Genomic DNA, 26,203 nt, shown 5'->3' on the forward strand with positions numbered 1-26,203 from the left:
CATTCAAGCTATGCTCCAAATGAAGAACTCCTTTTTAATATGCTAGTTACTTTGGTACTTTCAGAGCTCTAAATGTGGCATTACTCTCTTCCCAAGCATCTATCAAGCCTCTTTTACTTTACTTTCATTGTCTATTAAAGGTTTAAGACTTGAGTCATAAGTTGAGTGAGATCCCTTTGTGCTCTTGTAGGGCAGACAACCACTAAGAGTCAAACAGCATGGAGCATTGGTGGCTTTCTGAATTTTCTTCCCCGTCTATAGAACAGATAAAATGATTCCTACTTTGGGTGGTTATTCTTAAGGTTAAAGTAAATAACCTTAAGTGTCTTGTTCAGTGCCTAGCATTCAACAAATGTTAATTCATTTTCTTTCACAACCCAACAACCTAAGTGTTCATCATCAGATGAATGGCTAAAGATGTGGTATACACACACACACACACACACACACACACACACACACACACACACACAAATGGAATACTACTCAGCCATAAAAAAGAATGAAGTTTTACCACTTGCAGCAACATGGATGGACTTGGAGGGTACTATGCTAAGGGAAATAAGTCAGACAGAGAAAGACAAATACTGTATGATATCACTTATATGTGGAATCTAAAAAATACCACAAACTAGTGAATGAAACAAAAAAGAAGCAGACTCACAGATATAGAGAACGAACTAGTGGTTACCAGTGGGGAGGGGGGAGGGGCAATACAGGGGTGAGGGTGGGAGTTACAAATTATTGGGTGTAACATAGACTATAGGGATGTCCTGTACAACACAGGGAACAAAGCTAATATTTGGAATAACTGTAAATGGAGTCGTGTAACTTTAAAAAAAATTTTTAATGAAAATTTAATAATGTAAAAATAAAATTTTTGTGTTTCATGTTGCTACATTTTATTTTTAACCTAATGAGGATATAGCTTTAGATGAATGGTTGTTTTTGCCCTTGTGGTATAATTAGTCTTATGTATTTATTATCTTTTGCAGTGAAGTTTAGCAACTGCAACGGGAAGAGAAAAGTACAGTATGAAAGCAGCGAACCAGCAGATTTTAAGGTGGATGAAAATGGCATGGTGTATGCCGTGAGAAGCTTTCCCCTCTCCTCTGAGCGCTCAAAGTTCCTGATATATGCTCAAGACAAAGAGACTCAGGAAAAGTGGCAAGTGGCAGTAAAATTGAGCCTCAAACCAACCTTACCTGAGGATTCAGTGAAGGTAGAGTATCCAAGTATGGCTTTGGATGAAGTTATGTTTGCAGATCAGAAATGTACAGTTTGAACTAAATACATACTTTGCATCACATTAATGGGTGGCCAATATTTGACTTTGTATCAACTTCATTTGCTACAATAGTATTTTGCTGTTTTTAACCTTATAAGATGCTTAGACAAAATGTATTATCAGCAGTCCTAAACTGTATTTGAAAGGTTTGTTTATACTTTGAGATTTATAACTTAATTTAAATTAGAAGTAGTTGTTTGTTTTAAATTTCTTAGAAGCTTTACAAGGTGTTAAATTTAACCACAAAATAAACAATTGTTTGTAAGATGTCACCAGCCAAATTTATTAGATGGGAAATACAGATTTATAGTAGTAGAAGGAAAGCATTTCTGTCAAGAAGTATTGGGTTTTTGCCTGTCCCTTAATAATTAAATTGGGAAGTATGAATTATTTATACTACCGACATGACTGTTAGGAATAATATACTCCCTCTGGTGGAAGCTGCTATAAGCCAAGATAAAATAAATAAGATACATTTCTAACAGAGTAAAGTTCAATTCAGTTCAATATTTATTGAGCACTTATTTTGTGTAAGGCACTATTTTAAGAATTTTAAATAGAAACGTTAACTTCTTCAGTAAAGTTATGATAACATTATTAGTTTCTGAATATTCTAGTTCTTTGAGTTAATATAATCTCTAGTCCATGATTTTATGAACTATGACTATTACATTTTGTATATTTATTGTACTGTGAGAGATAAGAATACACACATTCTTTTCTGGTATTTAATTGTAAATGTGATATACACAGCCATAATCAAATATGAATAAATATTAGAGAAAAAGATATTTTTTCTCTTATACCAGTGTTGGACTTTCATTATGTGAAATGTAATTTGTTAATCTATTAACTGTTAGGGGGAATCATGTCATTTGGGTACTATAAAGTAAGGAACTGGTAACTGAGTGAAAAGTTGCTTTGGTTGTTGTTGATGATTCGCTGTGTTCCAGCAAACTAGCTTGGATCTTTGCATTGAAGCAGCAAGGGCTAATGGCTAAAATGTCTACAGACATAGGGAGAAACAGAAGAAAATGTTGACACCCAGCAGAGATTAATACCCCATGTGCAAAGTGGGTCATCTACAGCATCCATCACGGCTGACATAGGTTTAGAATAAGTACAGCATTAATTCTGTGGAATTTAATAGGGTCATAAATATTTGAGACGTTCCTTAGCAGTATGTATTAAACTTCTTTTGAAATCCAAATTATATTTTAGCACATCAAGATCTAAATTTAACATACACAGTAGCACATTACCTGAACTGTGGTTTAAACTAATGAGAAATGTATAAAAGGGTACTATTAAATTTTGCTCAATATTAACTACTATCTGAGATGGCTTATAGTTTACACAGCTGTGCCACATAATAAATTGTTTGGAATTCAATTTTTCAGTGAACACTGTCACCCACAATTTTACGGTGTTTTCTATTATTTTAATAGGGGGACGAGGAGAGGGCCTCCAGACCTATTTTCTTGTTCATAATAAACTGTGATTCCTACGCTTACAGGTATCCATTGATACTGATGTACTTTCAGAAAATGTTTTCCTAGTACTCAGGAATGTCTTCTTGTATTTTAATGCAAAGGAATCACGAGAAATTGAAGAAATAGTATTCCCAAGACAATTGACTAAGCACAATGGCTACCTACAAAGGCAGAAGAGAGACTGGGTTATCCCTCCAATCAACTTGCCAGAAAACTCCAGAGGGCCTTTTCCTCAAGAACTTGTCAGGGTAGGGTGGCACAATTTCATTGATCTCCATGGCATGTGTCAAGTGTATGTTAGAAGTGCTTTTGTCTCTTTTTTCACAAGGTAGAGTTTACGACATGTATGTACTAAAACATATTTTGTTTTGTATTGATGAAATGTCTGTAGTGCTGTAAACAGTCTCTTCTCCATTTTTTCATTACCTCTTATTATTTGTAGATAGAACACTCTGTGGGTCGGTCCTATATTTCATGGATGATAAAGTTTGTTCAGTGTCTGAATACTTACGCCTTAGCTCCAACATGCTTCACACCCACACCGTACCCTTTCCCACACACCTTAGTTTCCCTGTCTGAAATCTGCACTCCCCGTGATGATCCTTGACCTCTACAAATAGCTTTCGGGCCAAAGAAAAAATAAAGGGGCAATCATTGCTAAAAATGCCAGTACCAAGTGCGTTTGAGGGTTTTTTTAAAGAAATAAAAAATGACCTCTGATACCATTAACAGACCCCCTGGGGCTGTGCAAAAACATAGGCTTTCAGAGCTGAAGAGTGAGATTTTTCTCCAGTTACTCTAAATGCATACCATCAGACCCAGAGAACAAAATGACAGATATCCCTACATGTTTAGTGAAATGAGCAACCTTTCATTTATTACAAAAAGAAAATAAGACAAAGTCATTGTATTCCCATCTAGTAGAAAGTAAATGTTTCTGTGTAGGATTAATTTAACATTCCAATAGATACATACAGAAAGCTGTATTTTTTAATAAGTCATTTATTTGTGTTGTATCGTCTATGGTAATGTGCATTATAATTCAGTTTAACAATGAAAGACGTAGCCCCCAAACCGAGGTGTTTTCTGTGTTTCTACTTTAATGGAGAATGAGAAAAGAAAAGAATTTTGCCTTAGCTAAAAAAACAAAACAAAACAAAAACTGGATTCTGTTACTGGATTAAAGGTATTTACCTAATACACAAATATCTCGTATCATCACCTCCAAACAGTATTGCTCAACTGGCCCTTTCTCTGTACTGTTCTCCTTCCTCCCTTTTTATAGCCTGTTCCTATGACCACTCATCTGTAAACTTATTTTTCCGGGAATTGTTGTATTTGGAGGAGAAGGCAGTGAGCCTATAATGGGTATAATTTTTGAGAGTAATAGAAATATATTATAAAATCATTTCTTGCATGCTTTGTTATTAATAAAGAATTTGGGGTATTAGGTGCCACCTTAAAATAACATGGGAAGCTTTGTTTGCAGTGAAAAACATCAGCACGATGCAAGTACAGGAATCTCACTTCCAGGCTCAACCATAATCTTAGAGTTCCCATGGGAGGCTGTTTCACACTATGGTTAGACAGTTATTTCTTATCCTAACTGATGCAAAAAGTAAACAATTTTTATCTTCATTAAATTGGACACCTATTACTGGGTTAAATATTCTAACCTCCAGATTCCCAGGAGAGACTTTGATTCTGTTTAAAAACTGACGCTCCTTAATTCTGACTTTTGCACTGCTCCTAGTGCGTGTTCTTTTAGATGTTAACATTGCCCCCAGTCTTTCTGGTGATAGGTGACATCTCTTTTTGAAGCCCGTCACCCAGAAGCAAGGAAAAGGAATAGGACAGGCAGAGCTTCAAGGGTTTTCTGGGAAGAGATGGTATACGTTTGTAATTGGAAGAGACCATGAGATGTGGCATGCTCTGTCTCTGGTAATGAGCTTATTTAGTCCCTTGTTTAATGTGATTGTCTTCTTGACCCTCAGATCAGGTCCGATAGAGATAAAAACCTCTCTCTACGGTACAGCGTAACTGGGCCGGGAGCCGACCAGCCTCCAACTGGTATCTTCATTATCAACCCCATCTCAGGTCAGCTGTCGGTGACCAAGCCTCTGGATCGCGAGCTGATAGCCCGGTTTCATGTAAGATTTCAGCCAGCTGATAATCCTCTGTATTAATTATCTTCCAAATATGTGCAGGGTTTAACATTTGCCTCTCACATCAGTCTTAAAGCTTTGATCCTGAGCATTCTAACACCAGAAATGTACTTGTAGCCTTTTCAATTTATTTTTAATAAGTTTACTGTTTGCATAAAATTGATGAATGCTCATGGTAAAAAACAAATAATGCCAAAGAAAAAACTAAAATTGCTTAAAATCATATTACTGTTTACATGCTGATACTTGCCTTCAGATACATGGCTAAGAATTTATAAGAACAAATTTACATGAAAGGGGTCAAAACTGTTTCATGTAAATTATATAAAGATCACAACATTTTTAATGGCTGTATAGTATTCGTTGAATATATAAACTATCATTTTAATAGCAGTTTCTTATTAATATACATTTATGTTTGTCATTTTATCTGCTCCTGCTGGTATTATTATTACCATTAGAGTCGTAGAAAATGGATAGCACATTTTTATTTTGTTATTTGTTGGTCATATTAACTCCAGAAAGATGTGCCATTTTGATCTGCCTACTGGGAATTAAGATTTCCCTTTTCCACATAACCCTGCCAATACTTGGTTTCATCAATCTGCCAGTCTGAGCAATCTTTTCTTAGATATATTATCTAGTTATATTTCTTATGCTAATTTTTGTGTTATTTTTCTATTTTATTCATTTTCCTATTAAGTTATAACAGCTTTTGTATATAGTTATATGTTCATATTTTTTAATATACGTATTTGTTTGAAACTGATTTAAAAATCATATTGTAATGAGTATTTTAAAACTCAAGAATTACCTAATATTAAAGTCTAAATTCCAGAAAGCATTTTTCTTTCATTTTTTTCTAACCATGGTTGCACATTTTTCTGGAACAGGATTTCAACAATTTTTTCATGCATTTAATATAGAAACCTAAACTGATCTTTATTACTTCTCCAATTTCTATATGAATTACTAAAACTTTTAATGAAAGTATCATTTTCTCTTAGAAAAGAATATTGGCACATTGTAAAAACTTTTCAAATAATACAGAAATGAAATTTTTCAAATAATACAGTATTAATAAGAAAGTGAAAAGAATTTGAAATCCCAGTACATAAAACTAACCATTTTCTTTTTTTTTTTTTTTTTTCCTTACTTTGGTGATATTCTGTAAGCTATTTCTCTGTGCATAGATTCATAAATGTATTGTTTTGAAATTGGGATCATTTTCTGAAACCAGCTTTTGTCACTTAGCAATCATAAGATTTAGCATCTTTCCATGTCAGTAAATCAGTTTATTTATATCATCATTTTTGATTGCTCTAACATAATTTTAAGTAATTACCTGCTGGTAGATATTTGGGTAATTTAGTTCTTTCTATTTTAATTTACAACTACTGTATAAATAATGTGACAATGAACATCTCTCTGTACATTTTCCCATTCTATCCTTGGAAAAATTTCCTAAAATTAGAATTATTTTGATAAATATAGTGAAATTGTTCTCTAGAATAGTTGTGTTGCACTACCTTCCCACTATATAGTAGGTACTTTCCACTCCGTTATCAATTCCAGGCATTATTTATTTATTGCCAGTACTATTGGTAAAAGAATTATCTTGACGTTTTAAGTTGCATATGTTGAATATCGTGATATCCTTACTCCTGTCTTATGTTGAATTTGGGCAGGGGGTTGTTTATCTTTTTCTGTACGTTTAAGAACCTTTTATCTACTAGCGTTGTTAATACATGATTTGTCATATTTCCCCTTTTGTTGTTTGTTTTTAAACTTTGTTTATAGTTTTTACCTTACTATAACTTATAGTTTTTACATGGTGATGTTTGTTGTTGTTGTTTTAATTTTATCTATTTATTTATTTTTGCCTCTAAATGTTCAACCTCTGTGGAGTTTAGTTGAGTAAAAGAAGAAAGGGATATAGATCCACTTTGTTTTTCCTTTACGGCCAGTGCAGTTATCCCAACACCATATATTGAATTAGTATTCCCATTGATTTAGCATGTCGTTCCATACTTTTTACTCCACCTATGCATGTGTTTGTTTTTAGACTCTTATTTTTCTCATTATTTGTTGAATTTTTGCACTTGTACAAACTTTTAAGATTATTGAAGTTTTGAAAATTATTAAAATATTGATATGTGGTAGAGCAAGACTCCCCTAGATATAAACAGGCAAATAGCATATAGAAAAACTAAAAATGTTTTAAATCCGGAGTATCACTCAACTCCCTCCTCCCAAAGGCCTTGATTGTTCTATCAACCAATTCTTCTAAAATCCTTAAGGAACATGTAATGCTAATGCTTTTTATATTGTTCTAAAACATAAAGAAAGAAGTAAAACTTGCAAGCCTTTCACAAAAACAACATCACATTAATAGGAAAGCTTAATAAAGGCAGCACACAGTAGACCAGTCCTTAATTAGACTAGTTTCTAATTGATGAATACAAATAATATCAATATCAAAAATTCTAAATATCTCTTCTGTACAAATTCTCACTATCTGAACTTCTGTGGTTAAAACTCAGGAAATAAATATTTTCAGGTCAATTTCGGGGTAAATTCTTGATCTCCAGATTCTCAGTACTTGCACATAAATGAACAATATCCATAACAAAATAGAATTAATTATGGAATGGCCAGGATAGTTCATTATTAAGAATCTCTTAATGTAATGTAATGTATTAAACTGTCTTATGTACTTTTAATATTTATGAGTGAGTGACTTTTACAATAAAAAAAGGGTCAAAATTCCTTGTACACACTTAATTCTTTCTAGATTCTTGCCTTTTCTCTTGTTCTCTATGACTATTCTAGGCCAGTACCACATTTTTAATTACCCTGACTCTTGTACGGACTTAGCAAAAGGATTTGGGAGCTGGACAGAACTGGCTTTGGACAGGGGCTCTGTCAATAAACAGAGTAAAGTTACTTAGCTTTTCTGAAGCTCAATTTCCTTACCTTCAAATGTGGATTTGTTTCTACCTCACTCTTTTGTATATATATTAAACGAAGTAAAATCCATAGAGCTCTGAGCAGGGTGCCTAGCAGATAGCAACTGGCGACCTTTTGCTGCTCCATCACCCCTAATTATATAGAGTTTGGCTAACTTAAATTTTGATGGGACAGATAGCTTTTTTTTTTCCCTTTGGCCATACCACGCTGCTTGTGGGACCTTAGTTCCCCAACCAGGGATCGAACCCGTGCTCTCGGCAGTGAAAGCTCGGAGTCTTAACCACTGGACCACCAGGGAATTCCTTTTTTTTTTTTTTTTGATGGGACGAATAGCTTTTGGTTTTTGGTCCATCTGTGCTGTTTTGGTATCATGGGTATTTTGTCTTGTATCTTCTCACTTGAGACCTAAATGTGTTAAATTGTTTTGTTTTCTAATTACTCTTGCAGTTGAGGGCACATGCAGTGGATATTAATGGAAACCAAGTGGAGAACCCAATTGATATTGTCATCAATGTTATTGACATGAATGATAACAGACCCGAGTTCTTACACCAGGTTTGGAATGGGACGGTTCCTGAGGGATCAAAGCCTGGTAAGTTCAAAGATCATAATTTGGAGATTGCTTGAGGAAATGCAATGTAATCCAACACGTATATAAGCAAGATAAGGAGAAATCACGTGAGCCTTTTGTGTCATTTTCTTTCATTCATGCTGCTTTTAGGCAAAAAGGAAGGTAACTTAGGGAAAAACAGATTGAAGAGAGAAAACAGAAAAATACCCCTCTACTGCCCACAATAACTTTTTCCACCTTTGAAAAAATATATGCTACAGTATCTGACTCTAGACTGTGAAATCTATACAATCCTTTGATTCTGCTATGGGTGATAAAGGCCATGCAGCTAGAAAGTGAGCATTGGAAGACCAGGGGCTTTCAGTTTGTAAAGTGTAGATTTTATCTTATTAGTCATAGCAGCACCTAAAACAACTGGAGTGTCTTACAACATGTGGCGTTCCTAGGACCAGGCAGTGGGGCAAAACCAAAAGCAGAGAGGGGGCTTGGTGACAGCTGAGATTGCTGATCTCTAGCTACACAAGATACTTACTTTCAGGGTGACCCTAATGTCTTCTGCAGCCCTTGCAATTAAACCAGTGTCATGGAAAGTGACCTAGCCTAGAAAGAGCAGTTGCCAGAAAGCCTCTCACCATTGTGAAGTGATATTTGACCAAGATTTTAGATTCTTGTACTGAAAACCCTGTAAACTTCAGTCACAGTGGAATACCAAGGCCAGAAAGGTCTCTTGAGTTTGGAAAACTTGTGGACAAGAAAATCAGTTGGGATAGAGATGGTAAAAGGAAACATTTTGCCAGCTTTCCTGAGATGTTTGGGTATTTAGAGAGACTTAATTAATTATAGTTTAATATTTTGTACGTAAGAAAGCCTCGACATTTAAACTTACGCTATGCGTTTCCTTCGTCATCTATACCGGATTTGCATAAGCCAATTTATAGATATAGCCAACTATGCCTTAAACTGGCACTTTTCCTGGTCCAAATACACTTGTCTGTATCCTCAGAAGAGTGGGGTGTGCAGGCAGCTGGGTGGGAAGACAGGGGCTGTGCCGGAAGTTCAACCATCTGTGGCTCTGAGTCACATTTCAGAGTCGCGTTCGTCAGTATTTTAAAATACAGGAAAAAAAAAAAAATCAAAGCATGTTAAACATATCCTTACTAAAACACAAGGCTTTTACATATATTCTAAGGATAAATAAACGTTGCGCTTTTTTGCCTGGGGAAGGTTTTTGGTCTTTTAAAAAAATCATTCATTCTCTTTTTTCCTCTATTATTTCTAATTTTATCAAAAGTATTGTTTCATAAAAATTGTCAAAAATAAACCATCACAGATATATTTATTACGCATCTGACCATGAATTTCCATAAATCCCTCCCATAAATAAATGACTCTCAATGATCAGGAGACATAAAGACATTTCATGAGTCGATTTCCTGCAATGTTCTGTAAGTTTGAAAACATCCTTCTAGGCAAGGTTTGATAATGTCATGAATCTTGAGTTAAACTAAGATGCAATATCGTAAGCAGTATTTGGTTCAAGATTCCAAAACATATTTTTTTTTGTTTTAACAATTCATTCATTCAACGAATGTTTATAGAGCACATGCCGTGTGCCAGGCAGTGTTCTGGTACTGTGGATACAGCAGTGACAAGTTAGTTGTGCCCTGTTGGAGCTTAAAATCTAGTAGAGGAGAAATGTAAAAGGCAAACAAGCAAGTAAATGTGCAGTAAAGTTTTGGGAAAAAAATAATCAAAGTTGGCATATAATCAAATAGGGTGTCTTGTTTAGAGGGACAAGCTCTGAAAAGAGATTTGAATTATGTGAACAAGCCTTAGTTAATTCTGGGGCAAAAAAAAATGAACCCTGTAGAGGGAACAGCAACTGTAAAGGCTCTAAACTAGAACTGACCATAGGGTACTTACAAAGATGGTAGGCTGGAGATGGAACATTTTATAATCCAGTTCTTATAAAGATCACAAAGAACAAACCATCTTTAATAGTAACTATTTTTTCTCAATTGCACAGTTTGTCTAGCTAGTTGGAATTTATTTGATCCTGGTGCTTTGTAGACTTCCTTTCCACAATATCTAGTAAATTGAAGTCCCTGAGTTTGTTACAATGTTCTTTTAATCTCCTAGGAAATAATGAACCACAATGCAAAACTCCCTATTCAATGTACCAAAACAGTCATGCATGGAATGATTCCTCACGACCTCAGTAAATTGAGTGTGTGTCCTTATGCAGCCGGCTTACTTTCAGAAAGTGACTTAGGCATTGGGGAGAATCATGCCCAGCATGTCATTTTAGATGTTACTGCATAACAGAAAAAATAGGGCAGAGGGAAGGCATTGGTGGCCATAAAAGAAGTTTCAGATGGCATCTATGTTACTTATTATTTGCATTTTATATCAGTGAAGGTCTAAAGGGATTCTTTCTTTGAATCATACAGTGAATTTGTCTTATAAGTATATGGAAACATTGAGTCTTTATACATGTAAATTTAAAAAAAAATAATTTTCCTTTCAAGCATCTCAACCATGTTCAGTATTCTTTGAATTGAGTACTGTTCTTATCAGTAGTGTTTTTTTTGTTTTTTTGGTTTTTAAATTATTTATTTATTTATTTTTGGCTGTGTTGGGTCTTCGTTTCTGTGCGAGGGCTTTCTCTAGTTGCGGCGAGCGGGGGCCACTCTTCATCGCGGTGCGCGGGCCTCTCACTATCGTGGCTTCTCTTGTTGCGGAGCACAAGCTCCAGACGCGCAGGCTCAGTAGCTGTGGCTCACGGGCCTAGTCGCTCCGCGGCATGTGGGATCCTCCCAGACCAGGGCTCGAACCCGTGTCCCCTGCATTGGCAGGCGGATTCTCAACCACTGCGCCACCAGGGAAGCCCATCAGTAGTGTTTTTAATCAAGTCTAAATGATTACATGTTGCTTTGAAAAAGTGGAATGAAGATTGATGGAGAAGGTAAATACACCTTCCGTCTGGGGGACGCTGACGTGACGTGTGACCATTCATTCTCCATGTCTGCTATGTCTAGGAACATACGTGATGACGGTCACTGCGATTGACGCTGACGATCCAAATGCCCTCAACGGGATGCTGAGGTACAGAATCCTGTCCCAGGCACCAAGCAGCCCTTCGCCCAACATGTTTACAATCAACAACGAGACTGGGGACATTATCACAGTGGCAGCTGGACTAGACAGAGAGGTAAGCCAACCGACATCTGTATTTGAATTTGTTTGTAATCTTAAAAGTGCACAGGGTCACATACAGTTTGTCTCCAGGTAATAACATCTCCACGAGATTATTCACAACGCTCACGGTCACGAAGAAATCTGTTGTACTCCTTTCTACAGAACTTCAAGTTGGTCAAATGATCTATGTATACTGGATAAATCATTGCTGGTCCATGTAATATTTAATGTGATCATTGACTAAGTTTTGCCAATAACCCTCTGGCATCTAATTTTTACAGTTCTTGGCTTTTTCTGTTTTCCCTCATATTCAAAGGTTTTGGTGAGGAATTAAGTGAAAAATCATGCCCAAATATACATATAAATTTAGGATAATTTTTAACAGTCATATTTCTAAGAGGCTACAAATAACATGTATGATGAGTTTCTTTGTGGCCTCCTGATTTAGTGCAGAAGAGATGATCTCCTTCCCTTTAACTCTAAGATTAACTTATTTAACAGATTTGAACACCAAGAATGGCATTCATTCTGCTGACAAGCCTTGAAAGTTATAAATGCAGGGAAACACACTTCTGGCCTAATAGTTTGTTGCAAAGGCATAAAATCTTGACAGTATTGAACTATTATGTAGTATCACAGGCTGAGAGGGAATAGGTATTTCAGTCATTCCAGATGGGTCATCTCGCTGTGACAGACCTGAGCCCACCATACTCCGGCACTCTGCTGTGTTTTGTTCACGTGATTCCTTCTGCCAGGAATGTCTTGCCCATTTTTCTTGATCTTGAGCCTTCCAATTCTTCATGCTGCCATTCAAGCCCTGCTTATATCCTTTCCTGAAAACTCTAGCCCTCACAAAGTTTTTACACCCTTTCTCCATTAGGTTCTGACCATTTTCTTAGAGATTCTCAAGGTCATTATTGACCATCGGTAATTACTGGGTGAGTGAATAATCCAGGTGCCAACTCATAGAGATCCGTGCTTGTAGATTTCTGGCTGAGCCAGCTTTTATAGTGATAAGACCTCATATTATGTGTGTCAAAAGGAACCATTAGACCTACCATAATAAATATTACTGACAAGGATTTTAGGAGTTGGTTTTTATGACGCTTTACTTGCCTTAGTAAGTAGCACCCACTTGAATTGGATTGAAGAAAACATTACTATTGCAATTCATTATATATGCAAGATAGTGCTAGCAACACTTTAATAAAGTACTATGAGCCAATCAAGATTACTTAATTCACAACTGAGCTGAGACCTTACTTAGGAGTTAGATGTATGGCTATTACATTGTGCTTATTAATTCCCACGTGTCAACAATTCTTCCTCTAGGAATGTTTTGCACCAGAGATTGTGGAAATTTAGTTTTTGCAGTAGTACCTTTAGTTCAATGATATTTGGAACACGTATGTCTTTACACCTCTTCCATTACTGTATGAAATACTATTCTTAAATGTCAGTAAATTCAGCATGAATGCTATATTTTATATGAGAATATGGTGTATTTTTTAATATTGTCTCTTGAGTGCCAGGCTGCTCACATACTAAGTAGGTATAGCTCATCTCCCAAAGCTAATATTTCTCTTTCATCTCACACTCTCATTGTGAGATACAGAAATGGGACTTCATCTTGTTTTCATATGGTAATATTCCTATCACATTTAGCCTCACTGTTTTATGAAAAGCAAGAGGCATAGAGAATGAAAGATAGTTTTGCCAAAGCAAACCAACTGTATTTAAAAATCAAAGAGACTGTATTTAGTTTAGAGGGTGAAAGTCGGAAGTCAGGCTGTACTTTGGGTAAGTATGTCTTGCGGTGAATGGAAGCAGCTATCCATGACCCGATGAAATGAATGTGGACGTGAATTCAAAACTGGTAAATCACGGGTTAGATACAGTATGAGAAATTGCTCCTTAACAGTGAAATTATTAAACACAACAATGAGTTACTAGGGAAAATTACAGAAAACCTTCCTTTCCTGAAAGTCATTTAACATGGGGAAAATGTATCTATCTTGGATGGTTTATGGTAATTCTGCCTGAGGCCAGGGGTACATTATTCTGACTTCTCCGGGCCTCCGTGCAGGCTGGAGATGCTTTTATTTCTATTAGAATTCACAATTTTCTTTATGTCAAGTCATCTCCGTGGTCATCCTCCCAGGATGGATGACACCTTTAAGTGATTCCTAATCACTGAAATGCTTACTGAGATTCAGCTTTTTATTTACCTTTCATCTCCAGGTTTAAAAAAATTCCAATTCTTGGGGTTTTTCCAGGCCTAAAGCTGTACCCACCATACTTGCCATTCTTCAGTTTTTTAATCTCCACCTGATTTCTTTTTTTTTTTTTTTTTTGGTTTTCTAAATACATTTTTTTTTTTAATTAATTAATTTATTTATTTTTTATTTTTGGTTGTGTTGGGTCTTCGTTTCTGTGCGAGGGCTTTCTCTAGTTGCGGCGAGCGGGGGCCACTCTTCATCGCGGTGCGCGGGCCTCTCACTATCGCGGCCTCTCTTATTGCGGAGCACAGGCTCCAGACGCACAGGCTCAGTAGTTGTGGCTCACGGGCCCAATTGCTCCGTGGCATGTGGGATCTTCCCAGACCAGGGCTCGAACCCGTGTCCCCTGCATCGGCAGGCGGATTCTCAACCACTGCACCGCCGGGGAAGTTCTTCTAAATACATTTTTAAAAATTTATTTTATTGAAGTATAGTTGATTTACAATGTTATGTTAATTTCTGCTGTACAGCAAAGTAATTCAGTTTTACATATATCCTTTTTATCAGTTTTATAAAATATTCTTTTTCATGTTCTTTTCCATTATGGTTGATTACAGGATATTGAATATAGTTCCCTGTGCTATACAGTAGGACCTTGTTGTTTACCCACCTGACTTCTTGTTGCCTGACTTGGTGGTACCCATTCCTGGCATTTTCTTCTTTTCTCCAGCTTTTATATGTCCATCTCCTGCCCTTTTCGGTCAGGACTACTGATGAGTTACCCTCTGCTTCACTAGGTTTGAATAATTCTGGCTTTGCCTGTGATGGGCTATGTGACCTTCAGTGTATTAACCTGAAACCTCAGCTCCCCCATCTGTAAATGGGGGTGATAATATTACATCTACTCCGTGGGACGGTTGTAAGGATGACGTAACGCAAGGCGGAAAGCGTTCAGGACGGTGCCCAATACGTATTAACTCTCATTTTCCCTGCTGCCATCATAAACCCATTCTCAGCATCCAGTGGATGATCACCATCACCTTGACTCCTCATCATAATTTTTCTCATGATGAAGAAAGAATGCTTCCTGTTTTTCACGCCAAATAATACGTTTGCTCGTGCCCTCAATTCTGTGTTCTCTCCTGAAGGAATGTTCTCCTGTTTTCTGTGGTCTTGGTCTTCCCTCCTCTGCAGGTTCCCTCCTGCAAACCCCACTGGTTCCTTCATAATCCACAACCCACAGCATGAAGTCAGAGCTCTTTAACATGGTGCTCCAGACCCTCTAGGACGCTGGTCCCAAAGCCTTCTTTAGTCCAAGCTCCTAGAATTCCTTACGTCCTGCTAAGGAGCCGGTGGTGCCCTCTGCCCATACAGTCACATGTCAGTCCTTGTACAGATCTGAACTTTTCTGTTCTTCTCTGTCTTTTGTTTCCCCTGCCTGAAGATTTCTGTCCCATCTCTCTATAGAGCAGGCTAATCTGCACTCTCCAAGAGCCAGTCCTCAGCCCTTCCCCAGGGCACACACAGTGGCGTGTGTTCCTCCAGATACACAGAGACCGTGTTACATGGACATCATATCTGCCTGCTAGCTCCCGATATTCATTGAGGTCCATGTGCTCCTCTTCTTTTCACCTTGAACAGGAACCTGGAAGAAAAGTTCAAGTTTTTCGATTTTCTTCTTGTCAACACCAGGCTCCTAAGAAGGGCAGCCCATACTCACCTCTCACTCCTACCTTTTCCTGGTCTCCTTGGAATCTGGCTTTCCGCCTCCTTCCCCCACTCAGGATTCACTCAGGCCTTGCATATATTCCCACTTGCTTGGAGGGCACTCATATAGCACAACCATTAATGGTACAGACTCTGGACTCAGAGAGACCTGGATTCAAATCTTTTCTCAGCTGCTTATGACTCAGTGTCAATGGGCAAGCTTCCCTGGCTCCCTAAGCCTTGGTTTCCTCCTCTGTAAAATGGGAATGAAAACAGTCCACCTGCCTTACAGGTTTATTCTGAGGACTAAATGAGACACAACGTATAGTGTGGTGCATAGTTAGTGCTCCTTCGCAATAAATGTTATTTTTTTATTATCAAGGCCCTTAGAACAATGCCCCGATACACAGTAACCATTCCAAAAAAATTTTTTAGCCCACAAACTTACAAGGTAGATAGCACTGTCAGCCCCATTTCACAGATGAGGGAACTGAGGCTTTGCATTTAAGAATTTGAACAGGGTCACAAACCTGCACTTCCCTCCCAAGTTCTCAGACATTCTTACTTACTTGTCCATCCTTGAACTCAATGCATCTTTTCAAAAGCAAACCTATCATCTCCCTAAATCTGTGCTTCCGGAGGAATTTTCTATTTCATGTGATCAGTGTGCCACCTCCCCAGTTTCCCAAGATCATGGTCGATATACCTCCCTTTCCTGTGCCCTGCCATCCATCCACTGATTGATTTAGCCGTCAAGTTCCTCTCAGTTTACCCCCCAGAATGCGTCTTGCATTCATTCCTCCCTCCAGCCTTGGAGGACTGGTTGAAGGCACCCTATGAAAGGTTCCTCCCATCACTTCTTCCTCCTCTCACTACGGTCGCATTGCACATTTGGCCCTGTGACCCATTCATATTTGTCTCTTTCACTTAATGGCAGCAAAACCATCTCTGGTTTTGTTCATTATTTTGTCCAGGTAAGCACTACACTGCCTGGCATCTAGTAGACATTCATTAGATGTGTGCCAAATGGATGACTGAATGTTCTCACCTCTTCGTTCACTTAGAGCACTCTAGTTCAGTGGTCTAGTTTCAAAAGTGTGGCACACAAGTATAATGGTTTTAACTGATACACGTAGGGAAGCCTCCAGGGAAAACCAGAGACCACAAGTCTTTTAGATGCTACTCCATCAAGTAGAGACTGCCAGAGCACAAGCATTGTATTGTGTTTAGTTTTAGAGTTATATTTATGGCAAGTGATGCTAGTTTTCCATTTACAGTACTTTTACAATAAGTTGTTTTTTAAAAGGGAGTTCACGTCAAGATAAATAGTAAGTGACTCATGGTGTGGAAATACGAGGATATAGCAGAATTGGGAAGATGGTATATGAATCAGCTTAGCGGTTTGGGAAACAGTGAGCTAGTTTCTGCTCCCAGTATATATGTTTTAATGAATAAATGATAGCTAGCCATGTAAATAAGGAGATGGTTTTTCCCAAACCTGAAATGATTTTTATAATATAATGCAAGGCCCGAGGTTTCCCATACATTCATCCACCAGCTACAGATTCAAAAGCATTTGTCCCTTGCTTATGCTGTGTCAGGTATTACGCTATATGCCAGGGACATAAACATCTGCAAAGCAATGACCCTGGGGAGGGGTGTGGGTATGTGTGTGTGTAGCCGGGGAGGACAGACAGATGGACTGATAACAGCCTCAGAAACTAGAAACAGTGACAGAGGTGTGTCCTGAGTAGGCAAACAGCTCTTTCTCAAGGACTTTCAGAAGTCATCTCTGAGGTGACTTTAAGCTTCGTGTTTGCTAGGCTCAGATAAAGGGGAAGGGTATTCTGGGCCAGGGTTTCTCAACCTCGGCTCTGTTGACATTTTGGACGGGATAAGTCTCTGCTGTGGGAGCCTGTCCTGTGCATTATAGGTGTTTAGTAGCGTCTGTGGTCTCTACCCATTAGACGTCAGTAGCACTACCCAGTTGTGACAACCAGAAACGTCTCAGGTTATTGACAGATATCCCCTGGCGGAGATGTAGGGCAAAATCGCTCCAGTTAAGAACCACTGATTCAGGCAGAGGAAAATGCCAAATGCAGTGGCGCAGGGATGCGATAGGCATTTGAAGATAAATACAAACAGCTCAAGGTATGGGGTCAGTGAATGGAAGGTGAGAGCTTTGGTGGGAAAGGTGAGTCACAGAGATGGAAGGATTGACAGCAAGCAGAGGGGTTGAGACTTTGTCCTTTCTAGAACAGAAAGCAAGGAAATGTTTTTAAGGAAGTCCCCTTGATCAGATGCAAAACTATGAGGGTGGGAAGTCAAATTCTTACGAAATCTAAATGTCAGTCATTCAGAACCAGATGCCAAGCGACTAAATTAGGCAAGAAGCTCTAAATACTTTGGTTGTCTAAAACATAGACTGTGATGACTTCCTTACTAAATGTAAAAGCATTTTACCAATCAGGCACTTAAAATTGGAGATTATATTATTTACCAAGTTGGTGTTTTTCTTTACTCGAAGAAACACTGCATTTTAGAAATAACAATGTTCTTTTGTAACTTAGATAGCTCAAGACTAGCTTGAAGCAATAGGAAATTTCAAGTATTAGCTACTGAGCCCAATATTTCAGCTCAGTGGAAAATTGTACATATTATGCTTATATAATTCTAAAGATCACTGTAAAGTAGACATTAACAAAGAACCATATCTCCAGATAATACCTATGTACATTTTTTATCTTCTGTAAAAAATACCATTTTTTTTCTTTTTTGAGAATGTTCATCTGTTTCTGCAAATAGCAGTCAACAAAAATGGCATTTCAAAGTCATAACAAATTTTTATTTTTCATGATTTTTCAGCTGGGAGGCTGAATTGAATGCCCTACAAAATTCTCTTGTTAACTGTGAGAGCATTAAGCTGAAATGACACTCTTGATTGGGAATGGAAATCACTGAGAAATATTTTAGCCTATATAAGCATTATGGTGAGGGGTTATGGGTTAAGAAAAATTTAAATGGCTCAACCAACACTGTTCCTTTGTTTCTTTTTTTTTTCCAATCAAAAAAGTGGGTGTTTTTTTTGAAGACAAAGGAAAAGGAACTGAAGTAACTGCTAGAGATTGGCATCTTGGTGGACAGACACTAAAAATTGAATGTGTGAAGTTTGACTTTCCCTCCTACCCCTTTCTTTGCCTTGCCTTTCTCACTAACAACTAAAGCAAAAGCTACAATTTGTGTCTGTTCTCCCTAAGCTCCAGAAATCCCTCAAGAGTGGCCATTCATAATGTTGGCTATATTCAGAATTAGCGAAAACTACTCTTTGCAGTGACTGTTTATTTTTGTATGAAGAAGTGAGTTTTGTTGTTCAGGATGTTTGAACATTTTTCAATGATCTATATTTTTTATCTGTGCCAATTTCCACAGAGATTTCTAATGATTTTAGGTATTTGTTTTGTTTAGGTTTTCCTAATACAGAACTTCATCAACTAGTGCTGTAGACATCTCAGACGATCTCAAGATTTTTCTCTTAGATACATTACAGCTGAATATGGCTCCCCTTTAAAAACTTCAGTCTGGAATCTGAAAGCAGTGATGCCTATTTGATATTAACCATCTATATGAAAATGTATCCGTATTCATTATAGGTCTGTGGACCCAATGAGTGTTATGCCCAAATAGCAGCCCACTGAGTATGCAACTATTAAATACCTACTGTGTTACAAAATGAAGGATATAGACATAAACCCTTTATTCTGGTTTTGACTTCATTTAACAATGTCTCTCTCCTCTATAGTTGTAAATAATATACACTAATGGAAATTAGGAGAAAATTACTGTATCAACCTTGTTATAATAGAAACAACATCTGTAAGGATATATAAAAGGAAAGCATATATACTTCATGAATTATATATGCTTTCTTCTCTCTCTCAAGTTTCTTTATTGTTTTCAGTATCCTAAACCGAGTAGAAATTAACGTATGAGAAAGTAAATACAAACCACATGACTTGAATGCTTGATGACAATGTTGTGAAGTTCAGAAGAAAAAGAAAGGTTGAGACCAGATGGAAGTTTCAGCTTCGCAGTGAATTTCACACATCTGCCGCACTTTCCTTTCCGCCAGTAGAGGTGAAAACATATAGTTAAATCTCTCTAGACAAGGACCAGACCTGTGCTTCACAAGTTAAAGTAAACTCCACTTGGGAAATTTTGAGTCCTGTTAATCAGAGTGAATAATGCTATGCTTTCCGTGTGTAATCAAGAGCCATTTACAGAACAACTGTTACATCTTCTTGAGGAATTAGTTTCATTTAAGTTGTTATCTTTATGTCTTTTTAGAAAGTGCAACAGTATACGTTAATAATTCAAGCTACGGACATGGAAGGCAATCCCACATATGGCCTTTCAAACACAGCCACGGCTGTCATCACGGTGACAGATGTCAATGACAATCCTCCAGAGTTTACTGCCATGACAGTAAGTACAGACCGTCACTCACAGAAGTCTAGGCCTGTGGTCCATTACTGAGAAGTTTTGTCATGAATAATAAATGCGTTAAACAGAGCTGGAACTTGCTTCATTCTTCTCACTGTAGAATGGCTACTGACTCCTAAGTTTCCTGTCACTTACACCAGGGTTTTAAATAAGGCACCGAAGTAATTTGTTTTTTCGTTCTCTCCAAGTCCACTGATAAAGTTGTGAAAACATGCTGCCTGGAAGAAATGCCCTAAAAAGACTTTATGCTGTTATAACAAAATATTTATAAATATCTTCAGGTGCACGAACCACGTGACTGATAGATGCTACTTTGTCAGCATATAATTATGATCTCTTGAGTAAAATGAATTCCTTCAGACAAGTCCTTTCCTCCTACCCACGCCCCCCCACCATTAATCACTCACAGAAGGATGCTAATTTTAATAGTAATGAAACTGTAACATAATTTCAAAAAAAAAATTTGAGGGCCGAAAAAAGTTACAGTATTTTTAAAGTCAAACATAAATGCTGTGATTACCTGCATTACTAATCTCCTCGTTTAGTGTGGATAATAAAGATTTAATGGGGTGGTAAAATCAGGGCAGTGTGGTCGTCAAGACACACTGTCCTTCAGCCGTGCCTGTCGCTCCTCTGACTGAGCTTTGTCTTTTCTTATAGTTCTATGGCGAAGTCCCTGAAAACAGGGTAGATATCATAGTTGCTAATCTAACTGTGACGGATAAGGATCAGCCCCACACGCCAGCCTGGAACGCCGTCTACAGAATCAGCGGCGGGGACCCCGCCGGGCGCTTTGCCATTCAAACCGATCCCAACAGTAACGATGGCTTAGTCACCGTAGTCAAAGTAAGTGCGATGGTCTCTCTGATGGCCACTCTGCAGCAACCCATATATGCCACCTACTCCTTAGGTTGTTATTGAATCTCAGGACTTTTTTCTTTTGAACATCTCTGAATCTGAGTTAATGTATTTGGAGGAGTCACGTCTGTTATTTTTCACTTACGCCGAGGCCAACATAGATAGTCTCACTTTATCCCTGGAATATGATTGTTTTTCAGTCATCAGGGAGTTTTAACAGTGAAGACAGGACAGCCCTCAACAGTGCTGTCAGTGCCATGGATGTGTTAGTGATATGTCACATCATGGATATTTGATGGCCAATTGATAGCTATTAAGAAGGATGCCCCACACGTACTATTCTTATGTCTACAGGTTGCTATTAGAGTATTGGCTCAGGGAACAAACCAGAAAATATCACAGACATAAAACAGAGCGAGTGTAGGCAAGGAGAGGGCCTACGCTCTTAAAATGTTTTGAATTTACATTGCTTTTTTTTTTTTTTTTTTAAGTATTAGCTTGAATTTCCTTTTGTTTTTTTTTAAATTTTTTATTTAATTCTGGCTGCGTTGGGTCTTTGTTGCTGCACGCGGGCTTTCTCCAGCTGCGGCGAGCGGGGGCCACTCCCTGCCATGGCGCGTGGGCTTCTCATTACGATGGCCTCCCCCATCGTGGAGCACGGGCTCAAGACGCGCTGGCCCCAGCAGTTGTGGCTCGCGGGCTCTAGAGCGCAGGCTCAGTAGTTGTGGCGCACGGGCTTAGTTGCTCTGCGGCATGTGGGATCTTCCCGGACCAGGGCTCGAACGCGTGTCCCCTGCATTGGCAGGCGGAGGTCAACCACGGTGCCAGCAGGGAAGCCCCTACATTGCTGCTTTTAAGTGCTATTTTCAAGACTTTAAGAAATTGGTTCTTCTGATCCTTAATTGTCAAAAATAGAACAAAGCTGAGCGCCAGAAGTAAAAGGGATGTTAACTTCAAGGGTAACAAATAGATGGTGCTAACGGATGGAAGAGCTCTTTGAAGCGATCATCTCTTTTTAGCCACCCAGGGAAGAGAGCTGCTTCTTTGCCTCGCATCCCAACATTCTTGATTCGTAAGGGAACCTGAATGTTGGTCTTACAGAGAAAGGTGTACCAAGGGCTCCGTTGCCAAGAATGTTATATGTGCGTGAGTAGAATGGTAATCTCCCCCTTGAGGTGGGAGTGGGAAATTCTCTGAACACAGCATAGTGAGTGACAGCACCACCCTCTGTGTTCGAATCCCAGCTCTGCCCTTTGTAGTGGTGACAACATGGCAGGTTTTTTAAGCCTCAGGTTCTTACACAGACAGTGAGGAGATAACTGGTACCTAAATCTCAGTGTTGTTCTGTGGGATAAATAAGCTTAATACCCATTAAAGCTCTTAGCATAAGTAAGTGTTGTCAGGGATGTTTCATGGAGCTAATGCGCTTACTCAAAACAATTGTCTTCTTTCCTGGCTTCTTTGCCATCTTGTTGAAAATAATTCAGAAAGGGAGGTTGAACTGGGGATTGTAGAGTGAGAGGGAAGAAACTCTGAAGAGTTGAGGAGGTGGTCTAGGTGAAGAAACTGGTGTGGTCTGTGCTAATATTGTGGCTTTCTCGTAGCTGCTGCCCTTGGCCCTTCTTAGACTCTCCAGGATGTCATGAGAGTTCTCAAGCTCCTTTTTTCATACTCTTAATGCACAGTAATGCTTATCTGCACCTCAGCTAGAAGATGATCAGGGAAATTAAGAGGGAAAGTCCAGTCTGGTCCCTTGACTCCTGGTAACTTTTCTATTGACAATGGGATTCAGTGGAACTCTGGAAGTTAATATTTACATTAAGGTTATTTGTGCATTGCCTTTATCTAGAGTGGCATTCTTAGATTTGGGATTTGTACAGACCAGTAAAATCCCCAAAATTATTTTGGAAAACAGCCAGAAAAAATAAAGTTTTTAGTTTGCTAACTAAGGAAAAAATAAAAGTCCTTCTACCTACAAACACTACTGTTTATTGAAGGTGTATATGTGTGTGTACTCTAAAATGTATACTTCAAATTATGAATGATACTTTTAAATAGAGTAAGTTTAGCTTTATGAGGAAAAAAAATCACATTTTCTGGTTTTTGTTTTGTCCACTTCATCACAGACTGGTAAAAGCTTTCTTGGATGAGGAGTGGTCTTTGTACCAATGTTTGAGAGTATAATCTACACCATCATGTTCTCACTTGATCCCAGATTATTTAGTATTTTTTATTTTTGGTCAACAGTGCTGTTCTTAAGAATAACTAAGTTGTTAGATGTAGCTAAATAAATGCAGTGTGCAATAGTAATAAGCATTATTTTGTGAACATAAATCTTTGAAATGCCCAAGATATATAAATATCTTCTGTAAGTAGGTTAAATTGCGATAAATGTTTCAGTCAACGGCCATACTAATGCATATTTTCCAGAAATTTGAGAGGAACCTATGGTGTAGTGAATGAAAAATTAATGTTTTAGAAATGGAGTTGCTAGAAGGATAAACTGCAGAATGCAAATATTCTTATTTCCTGCAAAAATATGGTTTCTCCTTTAAAAATTTTTTTTTATTTTTCCAGCCAATCGACTTTGAGACAAATAGGATGTATGTCCTTACTGTCGCTGCAGAAAATCAAGTGCCATTAGCCAAGGGTATTCAGCACCCACCTCAGTCAACTGCAACTGTGTCTGTCACAGTTATTGATGTGAATGAAAACCCTTATTTTGCCCCAAATCCTAAGATCATTCGCCAAGAAGAAGGTCTTCACGCCGGTACCATGTTAACAACGTTCACTGCTCAGGACCCAGATCGATATATGCAGCAAAATATTAGGTATCAAATGCCATTTTGTAATTTACGTTCTGTTCTATGCTGTGCACAAAATCTATTCACCATCAGAGTTAGAAATTTTCATTAGCACCCAAACTCCTTATTACAAGATTATTTTTAATTCTTTGATGAAGTTTCTTCAGCGGCTCCATGAGTATATTATATCGGAAATATAGGAATGGATCTACTCATGTATTATTTAAAGAAATAAGTTTTCAGCCTCTTTTCTTCTGTCCTCTTTCCTTTTTTAAAGTCTTTAGTAATAATTGAGCCTGTGCTTTTATGCCAACCATCACGTAAAGCTTCTCCTGTGAGTAAATAGGGGAGTCTCAGAAGCTTATAACATTTATCTCTTCCCCGCACATCAGGAAGAAAAGAAAACTCATGCCAACACCAAGATATAAGAGCTAATAACTATTTTCATCCCTCACCTGTACAGTGGTTATAGGACTTACAAAACATATCTGTAAAGATTTCCAGCGTCAGCAAAGTGTAATTTATCTTTCCTAATGCGGGAGTAGATGGTTGGCAGAGCATATTCCATGTGACTATTATCCGTCGCTGGTGATGGTAGCTTTTAAAATTAGCTCATATTTTATTTAACTTCTTTCAGAACTGTTGCTAACAGATAAATAACTGCGTATCTTCTTCATTTCTCCATACATTGGAATCAAGATAGAGAAATAGCTAGTGCATAGGTATTCTGGACTCCTGCAAATTTTTACCTCTCAAAACATAGGATATGTTTTCCAATTTGTCTATTGGTTTCCCAAGCTTGAAAAGCTTATCCCCACCCCAAATTAAAAAGGAGGTTAAGCTGATACAGATAAATCTGCTCAGACCACAGGACTTCCCTTGGAGGGTGTAGTTCTGAGACTTGGCCCAGGTGGGGAGATCCTAGGAGGAATGGGAATTTGGTGGGGGGGGGGGTCTCCCCATTGTGACCACATCTCCACCATGATGAGGTGGTAAACGTTTTAGGAGTGTTCTGTGATAGAAAATTCAACTTCTATTAAAATTTCTCTTAAGCCCTATACCTTAGGACTCCTGCTCACTTAGAAGATATATTTGAGCTATTTTTTCTGCAGCGTTGCTATGAACTAGATAACAGCTTAAAATCAGATCTGTCAGATCCCCCTTAACCCCAACCTGCAGTAGGGAGACAGGGCTCCTCGTCTTTCCCCTGGAACACCTATGCAATGTTTCCTGTGCGCCTGCCCACGCAGCACACAACCTTCATGAACCTCCCCAAACCACTGCCACAGAAATTCTTTCCCGCGTTACAGCTGCATGTCCAACCATCATCTACAAAAATGCAAGTCAACGCACTGGTTTCATCTGGGACGAAACCTGAAAAATAGGCTTTATTTTTTAAGTGTCATGTCAAAAATATTAAATGTATTGTGCTTTCATTTTGTAGATACACAAAATTATCTGATCCTGCCAACTGGCTAAAAATAGATCCTGTGAATGGGCAGATAACTACAATTGCTGTTTTGGACAGAGAATCTCCAAATGTGAAAAATAATATATATAACGCTACTTTCCTTGCTTCTGACAATGGTACGTAATTAAATATAGTCACTGTATTATCCTGGATGTTGTTAAGAGCGTAGAGCCTTATCACAAATGTATCATCAGGAAATGAAGTTTTCTACAAAACCCAGTTGTCTAGAAAAGTGACCTTCATTCTTCTAAGGCCCCAATTTCTATTTTCCATTTCCACTGGGCTTTCTGTGATACATTCCCTGTCTTCTGTAATGAATGTTCCCAATGTCCTTATACCCTCCGTGGTCACCTAGTATTGTGATCACAAGCCTTTGTGGCTTTTCTGCCCTGCTGCACCTTGATGCCTCAGTGGCCCAGACACTGTGGTTTTTGAGGTGGTCTTTTTATATTTCTTCTAGTCAATGTGTTTGCTGCCATCAGTTTGTCTGTATCTAGCATTCTTCCTCTTTCTAATTCTCTACCTCTAGTCTGCCATAGGCTAGGAAATTCTAAATTTCATGCATAAATTGAAATAATTGAGTACTTGAGCTTTAGTATGTTGGTTTTGAAAAACATAAACATATAGTTTAGCATCTTTTTTATTTCTGGGTCTCTGCTGGATTCTAAATGGCTGATATTAATAGAGAGCACTTTTTTTTAGATATGTAAGATGAAAATGACTCACGTTAAACTGGAGTTGGACTTGTTTCAGCTCTCAATATGACATGGTTTAAGAGTGAAGCTTTGAAGTTCCACCTGACCCCCAGGGTCCAGACTCCAGTTCTATCATTTTCTAACTGCAGGACTGGCAACAAGGTTTTAAATCTGTCCATTTTCTTTTTCTGTTAAGTAGGGATAATGGTAGCAGTATATAACTCATAGTGTACAGGGGAAGATAACAAGGCTTGTACATGTAAA

At 38.1% G+C, this 26,203-nt stretch overlaps 1 protein-coding gene across 2 annotated transcripts in view; it reads left to right on the plus strand.

Annotated features, from left to right (window-relative positions):
* The window catches only part of CDH2 (cadherin 2), a 213,051-nt gene that overhangs the window by 150,467 nt on the left and 36,381 nt on the right, over positions 1-26,203 (plus strand). For both annotated transcript variants that reach the window (XM_082416011.1, XM_082416012.1), the window contains 9 exons: positions 996-1,222; positions 2,883-3,029; positions 4,776-4,931; positions 8,364-8,508; positions 11,526-11,698; positions 19,956-20,093; positions 20,772-20,957; positions 23,547-23,800; positions 25,218-25,360. In XM_082416011.1, the coding sequence (XP_082272137.1) occupies positions 996-1,222; positions 2,883-3,029; positions 4,776-4,931; positions 8,364-8,508; positions 11,526-11,698; positions 19,956-20,093; positions 20,772-20,957; positions 23,547-23,800; positions 25,218-25,360 (1,569 nt within the window). The remainder of the gene's footprint in view (positions 1-995; positions 1,223-2,882; positions 3,030-4,775; positions 4,932-8,363; positions 8,509-11,525; positions 11,699-19,955; positions 20,094-20,771; positions 20,958-23,546; positions 23,801-25,217; positions 25,361-26,203) is intronic.

This window comes from Balaenoptera physalus, assembly GCF_965194825.1.
Source record: "Balaenoptera physalus genome assembly, chromosome: 12".
In the NCBI taxonomy this organism is placed as follows: Eukaryota; Metazoa; Chordata; class Mammalia; order Artiodactyla; family Balaenopteridae; genus Balaenoptera; species Balaenoptera physalus.